Below are 13,148 nucleotides of genomic sequence, written 5' to 3'. Positions count from 1 at the left end.
AAAAAAACTAAAGGTAATGTATTTTGCTATGGTATTATTGACTGTCATGTTTAATGTTATGTAATTATTTTATTTCCAACACAATTTTACATTTTATAATAAATAGCATCAATGCGTTAAAAACCTTGTATCTATATCTATTGCAAAGGTATATTATGTTACTTGAAACGTTTGACAAATTATTATTTTGAGGGGGACGAGGTGACCGAGTGGTCTGACTCTTCCGCTGCGACGCAGCCGGTCGCGGTTCGATCCTCGGCCACCGGGCGGCATTTTTCTCCGGACAAGTCGCGGTGACCGGAGAGCAAGTGCTGCCATCCCCCACCCCCGGGGCATGGCAGAAACCTACGGGTGCCCCATTCGAAATTCTGCCAAAACAAACACACACGTGTTCCCCCTACCGATCCAAAAACCTACAAACCATCAATACAAAAACCTACAGTACCTACTAATAGCTAATGGCCACAGTTGCCGGGCTCAGGATCAATTAAAAAAAAAAAAAATTATTATTTTACATAATGAATATGTAAAATGTTGAAATTAGTTAATATTTGAAATGTACATAATAAAATATATAAAATCAATAATAAATAGGTGAATGGAATAAATAAACTTCATATGGACACAAAAATTGTTAATTTATAAACAAGTTTAATGTTTGTCGAGTATTGCCTAGGTAATTAATTTAGGACATTTTTAAGTTTTATTTTTTAAAACCTAATAGTTTGTGCATTAAATATTCAATTTTGTAAGTACTTGTGATAATATTATGAATATTATGATAAAGAATATATTCTGATTTTCAATGAAACGTAAAAAGTTACATTAGTACATTATATTTATTATTTACAGCTTACGCTAATACTGTTTGAAAGCTCACCCATGTTTTGTATAACGTACCTACATTAAATTTGTACATACATAATTTGTATAGGTACCGGAAAAGTTTGAAATCCACTAAATACACTATCTGACGTACATATATTGCTCATACTGCATAATAGCAGGATAGAATTTAATTATCTCAGATTTGAATAATAAACAATTTAAAAAATGATAGCAATAATTATCGAAGAAAAAAATTAAGAATCTCTTAAATTATAATGTAACAACTCATGACGATGAGTGTTGTTTTAACTTGTATGTAATTATTCCTCGGGTTTATTTACTCGCATTATGTATTTAATGGTGGGACGACTAAAATTTAGTAGTCAAGTCAATAACCCAACTAATGTCGGAAAGAATAGTACTAAAAAAGTAACAATCGGATAACAATGCCAACTGCGATGAATAACTAAAAGCAATCGATACAGCCATACCACACCCACGGTATAACGCCCCGGCATTAATTCCCCAAACACTTATGCTCACATCGAAAATGTTCGCGACTACTTTATTGAGTCAACAAATTCATGACACGGTTTGTTCGGTAGGGAGGGGGAGCGCGATATCGAATCGGTGGCGAGTGGTTATATGTGGTGGTGGCGGTGAGGGAGGAATACACGAGTTACAAATCGCATTTCCTTTTACTCTATTCCTCTCCTTGCCATTCTACTTCCCACCCCACTCGTCCAGGTCCTCGTTTTTCTCATTGTCGCAAAAAGCGGTGCGCACTACAGCACTTTTCTGCGAACACTGAATATGAAATCGTCAAATGGGTCCGAAAACGCTGAAATCCCAGTTTACAATGCGTACCGTCGATGTTTTGGTGTGTGACAGGCTGTTTGTGGGGCAAGTGGTGTGGGAAGGGGAGAGGAAAGCAATTTGTTTGCCTGGTGCAAATCGGATACTAATACGATTCCACGTCGTCGTCGTCGTCGTCATCGTCAGCTGATTCGGACGGGAAACGAAAAGCACACCCTCATTAGGGGATGGGAAAACGTGGTATGTTTAGTACTCGATCGGTTGGGGAATGAAAAGGAAAAAATACTGAAATAAGAGGGAAAAGGAAAATACGAACACGTAGGTATGTTACTTCTATTATTATTATTATTATTATTATTATTATTATCATAGTGTTTGCTCACGTAATTGTGTGCCAAATCGGGATGATTGGTTTGTATACCGTCGTCAAGTATTGAGACGACTACGTTTTTGCCGGTATACCCTTTTTGCCAAGCCGGACCCATATTCATGTCGAAACCGTCCAAAGCACCACCATTCTGAAAAAAAAAATTATCATTAATTTGTAATACACGAGTTTAAGTACCTATCTAAAGATTTGAAATGGGTAAATTTAATTTTAATGTACATGACAGATACGTACAAGGCGCAGACTACAGTTGTCATACCTACAGGAGTACATAAAAACAAGTATAAAAACCAGCGTTACAATATGTCGGACATTTTTTTTTATCATAACTATCTTCCACTTAAAACCCAATATGTTTTACGGCAATAAATATTGTGAGTAATATATTACATGTAATAAGTAATGTTTATTTTTCTTTTTAGCGGTAGAGATATTTTAGCACAATAATAGTTGTTATGATAGTTTTCGATTTGAGCGATGTTATTTTTTTATGCATAATGAAATAACAAGATGGATACAAACTATTTCTCGACAACGTGAAGTCAACAAAAACGCAGATAGGTATCAAAGTAAATCTTAATTTTTCTTTACAAGTCTAAACCGAAATACCTATATTAAGTGAGATTTACACATAATATATACCTCAACCATACGTTATTTGTTTATCGATACCAAATAATTGTATAATATTAATAACAATTTAATCAGCCCCCTTTATACACTTGATAGGTTGAGGTGTCAATACCCATTAACTATTTGGGACTTGTAGTTAACATATAAATTAACAGGGTGCCCGCCCAACTAAGTTAGGTTAAGTTAAGCTTGTAATAACATTACATTTTTCATCACACAAATTGTTTTATACGCAGTTTAATTTATTAGAAAATTACAGCATGATGTATATAAAAAAAGGGGAACTGTACAAACTTTCAACACTTTGCAAAAAGAAGGCAGCACGAAAACACATTTTTTCTCGCATAGGATATGTAACTCGATTTTTGTCTTTTTAGTATAATGTTCTAAAAAAAAATAATAATATAATTATTTGAAATTAAATGGAAGAATTCTCAGATATTAATTTAGAAAAGTAATAAAAAATGTGGAACATGGTAGTAAAAACAGTTGGTAAAAATAGTTTCTTTTTCAAACTTTTAATGGAGTTTTCTTAAAATTATACAACAGAACGTTTGTACTATATTTGAGTAAGAAGACATATTTTAATCAAAAACAACTTACTATTATATTTGTTAAACAATTTTGTAGTTAATGAACACACAATGTTAAAATACTAATTATTTTTAAAAGAAAATAATTAATAAATTCTCGTTTTTTTTGGCAAAAAATATACTTGCGATAATTTATAACTAATACTAGAATAAATTAAATGTGTTTACTCATAGTATTTATTGAATTATTCACTATACCGATTTACCGAATATTTTCTTCTTATCAATTATATTTAGAAAAATATATATTTTTTTTAAATATTTAAATTGTATTCATGCCATTTTGTTGAAATAAATCTGGAGGTATCTATATTTTTGTACGTTGTATTTTAGAGGATGATTATTATTTATTTATAATGCTGAGTTATAATATAAAATATAAATAAATAGTGAATTAAGTTCGGCTTAATAAAGTGTGCAAATAAAATATTAAACAGTTATTTCTATTCTATTCAATATTTTATTTTGAAAATATAATTTGAACGCATTAGTTTATAAATATAAAACATAGATTTAGGTATAAATTATGATTATTTATTTATTACAACGTTTATTAAAACTAATTTAAATAAACTAACTTAACCTAGAAATAAACCCAACATACATAACTAATAGGTGTTACTTACTTTGAGTAACTATAAAAAAAATAATATATTTAATTAATAGGTATATGGTATTGTACCTAGGTATTTATAATATAAAAATTAAAATACCTTAAATTTTTGGTGAATATATTAAACATTTAAAAATACACTATTAAACTCAACAAAAACTATTTTTTCAAAGCGAATGATTTATCACTCAAATTAGTAAGAATAATATAACTAGCTTTCGTCGAGATGACTGATGACACCAGTGATCAACATCCAGTCTCATGTGTCCATGGTCCATAAATATATATATTTTTTTTTTCAAATGTAAGCCCTTATTATCGACTTACCGGATACAGCTAGGTTAGGCGAATTACCTTGAGAACTTTAACCAATTGGACGTTAAACCTGTTATTGAGCTATTGATCCTCTGTTTGCGTCTTTCAATTATTATCTTGTTTTTTTTTTTTTTTTGGACGAATTTATTGAAAAATAATGATCCGACTGTTTGACAACAGAATAGCTGATAACTTTTTTTTATCACATGTTTTAACACATTTTATTATTGAAGAAATATTTTTTATATGTACAAGGTATAAATATTTGAAATGTTCACCAATTTCAATCATAATATTTTAGTTTTAGCAGTAGCCAACATTTGATATTTCCTTTAAAAGAGAAGATATTTATTCACTGATTTTTTATTAATAATACGGGATTATTCAAAATTATTTATCCGATATTAAATGGTTATACCTATATTTCTTGTTTTTAGGTTTTTTAGTAATATACATTTAAAAAAAGAACAATATTTCAAATTTAATTAATATTACCTATCTATTAGTTACATACATAGTCACAAGTTCTATGTGGTCAACATCTAGTCGGAACTAAAATGCATTCAATACTTATCTATTTTAATTGACTCTTTTAATTTTTAGCTTCTTTGAAATTGAGATTAAAATGATGGTACTTAGTTAGACAGCCGGCCAGACCGATAGTATATATTAAACATATACAAAAATGCACTAGTCATATGGCATAAGATAAGGTGATATAGGAAGCAGGATCAAAACATCGGATGATTCATTTTGAATAACTCTATACTAAGCAAAATCTTACATTTAAATCAACGATTTTTTTGTATCATAGACTTATAACATAATATAACAATAATAATTATTGACTTTTATTTATCTGTTCACTATAAATTAAAAGAAAAACCTAGTACGAGTAACGAACTTATATTAGGTATATTATATTTATATTAATTTATGTTTATTTTAAAGTACTTACCAGGTACCATTGTTCCTTAAAAAGTGGATCAGGAAATACATTATGGACATTGTTACCAAGACGTCTGAATGCTTGTCCTTGAGTAACTTGTGATAATGGTCCACCTGATGTTTGTTGCTGATAAAAATCCGTGGAACCAGCAAATACAGTGGCCGGTAAATTAGGTCCAGGGAAATCTCGTTTTCGCCTCTTCTTTTCATGCTGTTGTTGAACCCAATGTACCTAATCAATTTAAAAATAAACACTTAGATATTATACCAAGAATAGTTAGGATCATTATTTAAAATTAAAATAATGGATTAAACATTTTAAAGACATTGTGTTTTAATAATACTGTAAACATGCTAAACAAAAGGACAAAAGTATAAAATCATTGCTTAAATTAAAATTTATCTCGCTCGAAAACTGACTCGTTCGTGCGAACTGTATTTTAAGTTATTTACTGACGGGGATTATAGAATATCTTAAAAAGAAAAAGGATGAATCCTTTCTTTTTAAAAAGTATCCAATTATAATAGTTAAACACCATACGAGTTTTCACCGACTGTAGGTACCTAAATTTAAATAGTCGTAGGTACATATTTTTTACTTCTCTCTCGTATAATAATATGAAAATTTCGGCTGAATGAATAAATATAAGAAGAAGGTATACATAACATATACAAAAAAAAAATGATTACATTTACATTTTTTTCAATGACACGAAAAATTGATGCTTACATGAATATTTTACGATGGATTAAATAATGAATTAGTAGATGGTATATTTAAATTATTAAAAATTTCTAAAATAAAACCAAGAACATAAACTTAAAAAAAAAAATTATAAATGGGTCAAACGAGATTTAAGGTTTATCATAGAGAAAACAGAAAGTAAACAAAAGGACGACATTGGAAAAAAAAATCAAGACAGGCGTTCTATTCAGCTTTATTAAAACTAAAATTTTGAACTTCAATTAGTACGAACCTATTGAATATGTTGTGTTACAAATAAAATCATATACCAAGGACAGTAAGAATTCATTTTAAATTAAAGAAAGGAAATCAATTTTAAACATTCATTTTTCATAAATGGATTATACACAATCTATTATTATTTAAATTATTAATCCACATATGTTGTTAGTCTATTTACATGAATTGAATAAATTAATCGTATGAGAATGACAGCTATTCATTAAAGTAACTTCTGGCTTTTGTTAGTTACTTAAAGAGAAGTGGTGATAATACGATTATATTAATGACTAATGAGTTTGTTTATGGAGCAATTATTTTTGGAGATCTTTGTTTCGTTATAGTTTATGTGGTATAATAGAAATTTAAGAATTAATTTAAAATAATAACAATAAAATTTTAAAGAAAAGATGATGAAATAAACCAGATTCATTTAACAAATAATGATAAAGATACACCATCAATTAAAAACTACTTTTTATCCCTTATGAACTAGTTTTAAAAATATTAACTCATTGAAATTTTTCAAAATGTATGTAATACAAATAATACCAAGACATATCAAAATATAATTTTGCATTTTGTAGTATTTCTATCTTAACAACAACAAATAACAGTTCGCTTTGACTCTATACGATTTAGCATAACAATAAACAAATTAACATAAACGTTTATAAAACTAAATCTAAATGAACTGTTTCATTATTAATGTATCTGCAGTTTAAAGCTTAAAATAACTTTATTCAAATTGTATACATCAGATATGTTTCTATTTGTTTTTAAATGATCCAATAAACCATAATAGACAATTTGAGTGATGAATAAATGCTTCATGCGGCAGACCATCTATTGTTATTTTTAAATTTATAAATATTAAAATTTAAATTTAAAATTTGAAAGAGTATAAATTGTATAGAAAGTCAACTGTTAAATAATACACAATATTACAATTAATATTTATTGAAATACTTTCTTTCAAAATGTTTTAAGTCAATTATAATTTTTAGAAGAGATTAAATTTATTTTTGAGAAATTAATTATAAATCAACTATTATATAAAATTGAATTGTGTAGTATTTTTAAAAATAGTTCTGAGTAAATAAAAATGTATAAAATTATATAGTAAATACAATAGAATATTCTACAAAATATTACTCTTAACGGAGAGAGGCGATAGTGATAAAATTCAGAATGTGCAACATCCATACAAATGCGATGAATATTATTCGTTTGTCGTGAGTGTGGTGGAGGGATAGGGAGAGTGAAATACCATTTTGGAATACTCGGTGTTTGACAAAACATGTCAAGAAGAAGTCGTTGGCGTCTAAACTTTATTATTCTTTTTTTCGCAGAAAGCGAAGAAAAAAAAATATAGTTTTCGAAGAAATGTGCGCATATAATATAAATAGATATGACGTAATGGGGGGGGGGGAGTGACAGTAATAGACCAATGGTACCCTTTATTTTTTCCTCGAATATAGTGTGAATTCCGTTCAACCGATTCACCCTTAATATTACGTACTAATGTAGGTACAATTTTGACGTTTTATAATTGAAATTTTCTGGACTCGTGAGTGGAAAAAATAGGTCGGCCTTGCATGCATAATATAATACGCGCGAGAGTCAACTACGTTGCGCATTGCAATGTTTGTAGAGCACACAATTGCAGAGTCGCAGGTGGTCGTCGAATTATTATTATAATAATGTTTTGAACTGTTGTATACAACCGGAGAGGCGAGAGCAGATTCCAGGTCAACCTAGTCGCGGTAGAGAGCCGAATAATACGCATAAAATATTATATTTACAAAGGTCATGCGTGAATTACCAGGCAATACCTACATGTAATACGATTAGAAAAAGAAATAATATTAAAAGAGAAATACAAATGCAAATTCGTTTCGGTGGAGTGTAAATGCGTTTCAGCGGGTAATCGTTGTGGAAAATAATCATTTACACGGTCGACTTCTCGATGTGTGTGTGTGTGTGTGCGTGAAATAAAGGTATGACAATATTTAATAACGTTGAAGTTTAATATTTTAGTATATATAAATATAATATGAAATTATAATCGCCGGAGAGGAGTGAGGACGTTTGACGGACTGCAATAAAAAGGTTTTCTGTGTATATTATATACAAACTAAACTTTGCTGTATATACTATACATATATGTATATATAGACGTAAAGTTACAACCAAACAACAGAAAATAGTTGAGATAATTGATTGATTATATATATAGACTGTATGTCTGCAGTCTGTATGAAGTTAAATGATTTATTATTGTTATAATGCACGTGTTATGCTTCTGATAATTGTTAAATCGTATCGTAGAACGAATTGTCAAATCGCATCGAATAAAAACATGGTACACATAGAACAGACCGAAAATAAAATAAATCGAAATAATGATTTACTCGGGCCCATTAGACCGCGGATAAAAATAATGTAATACGATACTGTTACTAGTGTTTCTATTCGTAATAACAATAATAGTAATAATAATAATAATAATACCATAGGTATAGTATATGTATAAACGCAATCGATACTTTTGGCTAGGCGAAACGACTGATCGAAAACTATGGCAGACAAATGGCCCGTCGACTGATGTCGCGACGTGGCGGCGGTGGGTTGTTTCCACTGGGGTTGTCGGGGATTGTATACTTGGGGACTGCGGTTGCTTGTACCCGGAATTCCATTCAGTGTTTAGAGTGTTCTGTTTACGAAAGACACTAACTGTTATGAAATAATTAAATAACCGAACGCGTTAACAACTGAACAAGTTCTTCGTATCTGAGGATTGCGACGAGCATATAGATGCTAGCAACAAATATATCTCACTCTTTATCCCAACACTCTCAAAAAATAAATTGTATGGTTCAGTACATGATCCCAGACAAATTCTCAGAAAAATAATTTTTTAGACGGACATTGTATCCCCATTCTCAATTCGAGTACACAGTAAATAATAACAACTATCGCAATATTTACGAATGTCATACGTAATAAATGTAGAAGTCAAAAATATTACAATTGTCTAATACAAATTCACACAATATGTACTCCATATTTATAAGGATATGTATAGTGATAATAGATTAACATACTTTTCTGTTGGGCAGCAGGAATGAGATGAATTTTTAATTTCTTATATTTAAGTACAGATTACTATGTAAGAATTTCATCCAAAAAACTTCAATCAAAACACTCAACGTATAATACATACTTAAAATACATTTTAAAACTAAAAATATGCAACAACGATTAGTTTAAAAAAATGTATATACCCATGTGCACAATGCATCTACATTTAAACATAAGGCAGATGTCAAAGAACGTTAGGTTTGATTATTTTAACACATTGAATTGAAGGAATTCTATCCAAATCATTTCAAGCTAGTTAGCGTGGGACTCAAAATAATTATAAGGGTATATGCCCAAAATATAATAGTTTTGTTAACTAGAATTTAACAAAGTATTTAATATCTAAATATTGCATAATACAATGGTAATGTATCACAGATATTTCTGAGAAATTTAGAATATTATGTTGAATGACACACAAATAGTACTAAGCACTAACATATAATTAAGAAATTAATTTAATGAAGTAAAAAGCTTTACAAAAGTTCTCTGACATTCTCTTTAGCCATGGCTAAAAATCAGAGAAAATATCAGTAACATAAATTTATAACTATTTGTTAATTAGCTAATAGTGGATGAAGTTTAAAGTAACTCGAAGTATCTATAACAGTAGTATAAGTAGCAATCTCCATTGTACATTTTTGTTACCTATGTATTATGAAATTTAATTTTTACTGAACTAATTACAGGTACAAATTATTAGAAAATAAATATTATTATTTTAAATAGTATGTATTTTATGACAAAAACCAATACTTTTGTCAGATAAAATAATAATAAGATATATTAAATATAATTAAATAATTAATTTAATAATTTTATTAAACAACGCATATTATAATATACAATATACATTATACATTTTATAAAATATATAAATTTAAAAATGTATAATAATTACATTAGAAAATATATGTTTATACTGTAGCTTTGTACTATACATTTTTTTAATTTGAGAATAATATATAATATATATAAGCACAGAAACATTATATATATAAATAGTTTTCAGACGTGTAAAAGTGTAAGTATGTAGCAGTAAAGCCCATAAAAAACAAGTTGACAAGATGATATCTTTGGGAGTATCTAATTTGTTTATACTTTCATTGTAAAATGTCTGGAAAATAGTCGACTATTCTTTTTAGGATCATGTTCACAATTCGTTTACTGATAGAAAAGCCGAACAACGAATCTCAAAATATTGAGTCAACTAAATGATGAATATATAAATTCATATTTTATCAGATGTCAAATACAACGACGGTCCTTTTTATAAAGAAAATCCAACTCTCAATAATGTATACAATTTATTATATAATAATATGCAAAATTACACAATACATGTGATAATAGGATCCCTTAAAAGTAATATTTAAAAGGAACGACCAAAGAAAAAACTGATGTATTTATAGTATATTTAAATACATGACGAATCGGTTTTTATGTACAATTCGTCTAACGCGATGTCATCTTTTTTTACAGGTCATTGTAAAATTAGTCATTTCAATAAGACTCTACACTGTGATAATGTAAAGATACCTAGACAAATGTAAGAAAAGACAAGGAAGTTAAAATGACGGAAGAGCATGAAAACTTTAAGTAGTACAATATACATGTACACCGGACGGTGTAAAAACAGACATTGAACGAAAGAGGAGTGAAAACTTCCTGTGGTAGAATTGAAATTTTCAAACAGCAGATAAGAGAGAAAGAGAGAAATAGAGAGAGAGAGAGAGAGAGAGAGAGAGAAAGACTCACGGACAGAGTAATAGCCGCACACAGTCCCGCGCAAGTGGAATGTTTATTAGGATAAATCGATTGTTCTCCCTTCGGCCCTTCAAAATTACCACCAATTGTCGAACGACTTTTTATCTTAAGCCCGCTTGTTTTCTCTCTTCAAAATTCTTTATTTGCTTATAATCTTTCTTTATCTTTACACCCACGAGAAACCAAAGACCGTGAAATATGAAACACGTGTATATCTGAATATTGCATATAATTTATTTAATATAATGATGAGTGATTTAGATTAAAAAAAAACCAAATTATACAATAATAATAAAGTGGTTTTCATAATAGTATAACATCGTGATACTGAAATCACGATTCCCAAGTTTTTGCATAACGTATTCGCACCCACTCAAAATAAACCAAATACCTATTTCAATTAACTACTCTAGCAATTGTACATTTCTGTGAATATGTATATACATAAAGATATAGTTAAATGTTGACGAGACATTTTTACAATGCATAATATGAACATTGAAGTGTACTCAACAAAAACTTGTTTAGGACTAAATCGTATTTCATATATAACAATAAATTTAATAACACAATGGTATCTATGCAAAACGCATGTTAATTTAAGAAAACAAGTTTGATAACAATTTAGTTATACGCACATATCGTTTTTCTATTCATTAAATAAACACATCATTCCACGTGAATACATTAATAAATTGTATAGAAATTAAGAAAGGGACTTAATTTTTTCCGTTATTCAACTACTCTAAACAAATATTTATTTTCAATTGCAAAAAAACCTTTAGCGTCTATTTGTAAGTCGTTATGATAGATATTATTATTTCTTGGTCATTTAAACATTATTATTTGGTCGTTTTGTCCATTAAACTCGTTTTTTTCGAAAAAATATATATACCAAATCGACTAAGTCGATAGGGATTTTAACGTTAAGAATATAATTGAAAACGTCAAATCCTCACGATACAGTTTGCAATTGTTTTTTGGAGAGATGGAGAGTGAAAACAGATTAAAAAAAAGATAACGACGATTAATTTGTTCCGTAAAACGTCATGAAATCTCGTTTGACGTTCAAATAACCTTCTTTTCAGACGACCAATTAAAAAAGGTATGTCATTTGATAAAAAAAAAAAACGCAATGGCGTGCTAAAACCACACAATAGAAATCGAAGATGCCACACAGGATCTGATACGATACATTAAGAGGTCGTTAAAATAGAGGAGATGGAGCGAGGGAGAAAAGGAGAGAATAAAAGGGTGCGTGGCGTGCGAGTCAGATAAGGAGGTTTTATTTTTATTTTTTTTTAAGGACAATGGGGCTATCGGAGGGTATGGGAAATAGGTGCGAGCGACGAGGAGGTCAATCGGCGTCGTGTTTGTCCGTGTACGAAGAAATTTCTCGCGCTTACACGGACTTCGAACTCGACCTAACGAAGGGTAGCGTGGGGTGTTATTTACGAGGTCTGCTCAATTTTATCACACACACAGACGTTCCTCACCCCGGCACGTCTTTCTCCCACCCATCGATGTTACACGCACACGCAGACCCCACGCCCTTCACCCGTCCGCCAACAATTTCTTCCCCGTCGGGGGGTGTGTGACGCGCGCGATCGCTTTCACGTCATTTATTTTGCGAACGGCTGCCGCGGTGGCAACGATGACAAAGACGACAACGGCGACGGACGACGGGGCATAACGCCAAACCCGACGACAACACACCACGTCCGGACCCATCGTAACCGGTAATGAACCGGAAAATACGTACAAGGGCGGATGAAATAAGCAAGACGAAAAATGTATAATAATAACAACGGCGGCTGAGTGAGCAATGGGTGGAAGGGAAGTGGTTGTTCGCGTCTATCTGCAGTCGGGCGGGTATAGAATATAATACTATATATTATTATACCTAATACATATATATATAGCAATGGCGGCAGGGGCGACAACAACAATGGGACGCGTGTGTCCGACGCGAGACCTACCATTATATATATACACACAAACACATATAAATATAATATACACCTCTATGGTAAGGGTAAAGTTGGCATTCCCTGTAGGCTAATTTATCGGAGGGACGTATAACATGTATATATGTATATATATATAAATTCGTAAACGAGATTGTGACGACGACCGGTA

The 13,148-nt window shown here is 30.3% G+C and overlaps 1 protein-coding gene across 3 annotated transcripts in view; it reads right to left on the bottom strand.

The window, feature by feature from the left end:
* Positions 1-13,148, bottom strand: part of LOC111030579 (furin-like protease 2) — a 135,946-nt gene that overhangs the window by 54,361 nt on the left and 68,437 nt on the right. For all 3 annotated transcript variants that reach the window (XM_022310137.1, XM_022310135.1, XM_022310136.1), the window contains exons 4-5: positions 5,145-5,366; positions 2,028-2,162 (exon numbers count right to left, since the gene is read on the bottom strand). In XM_022310137.1, the coding sequence (XP_022165829.1) occupies positions 2,028-2,162; positions 5,145-5,366 (357 nt within the window). The remainder of the gene's footprint in view (positions 1-2,027; positions 2,163-5,144; positions 5,367-13,148) is intronic.

This window comes from Myzus persicae, unplaced genomic scaffold, assembly GCF_001856785.1.
Source record: "Myzus persicae strain clone G006 unplaced genomic scaffold, MPER_G0061.0, whole genome shotgun sequence".
Taxonomy (NCBI): domain Eukaryota; kingdom Metazoa; phylum Arthropoda; class Insecta; order Hemiptera; family Aphididae; genus Myzus; species Myzus persicae.
Note: the sequence above shows the minus strand (reverse complement) of the source record. Positions and strands in the feature narration are given on the sequence as shown.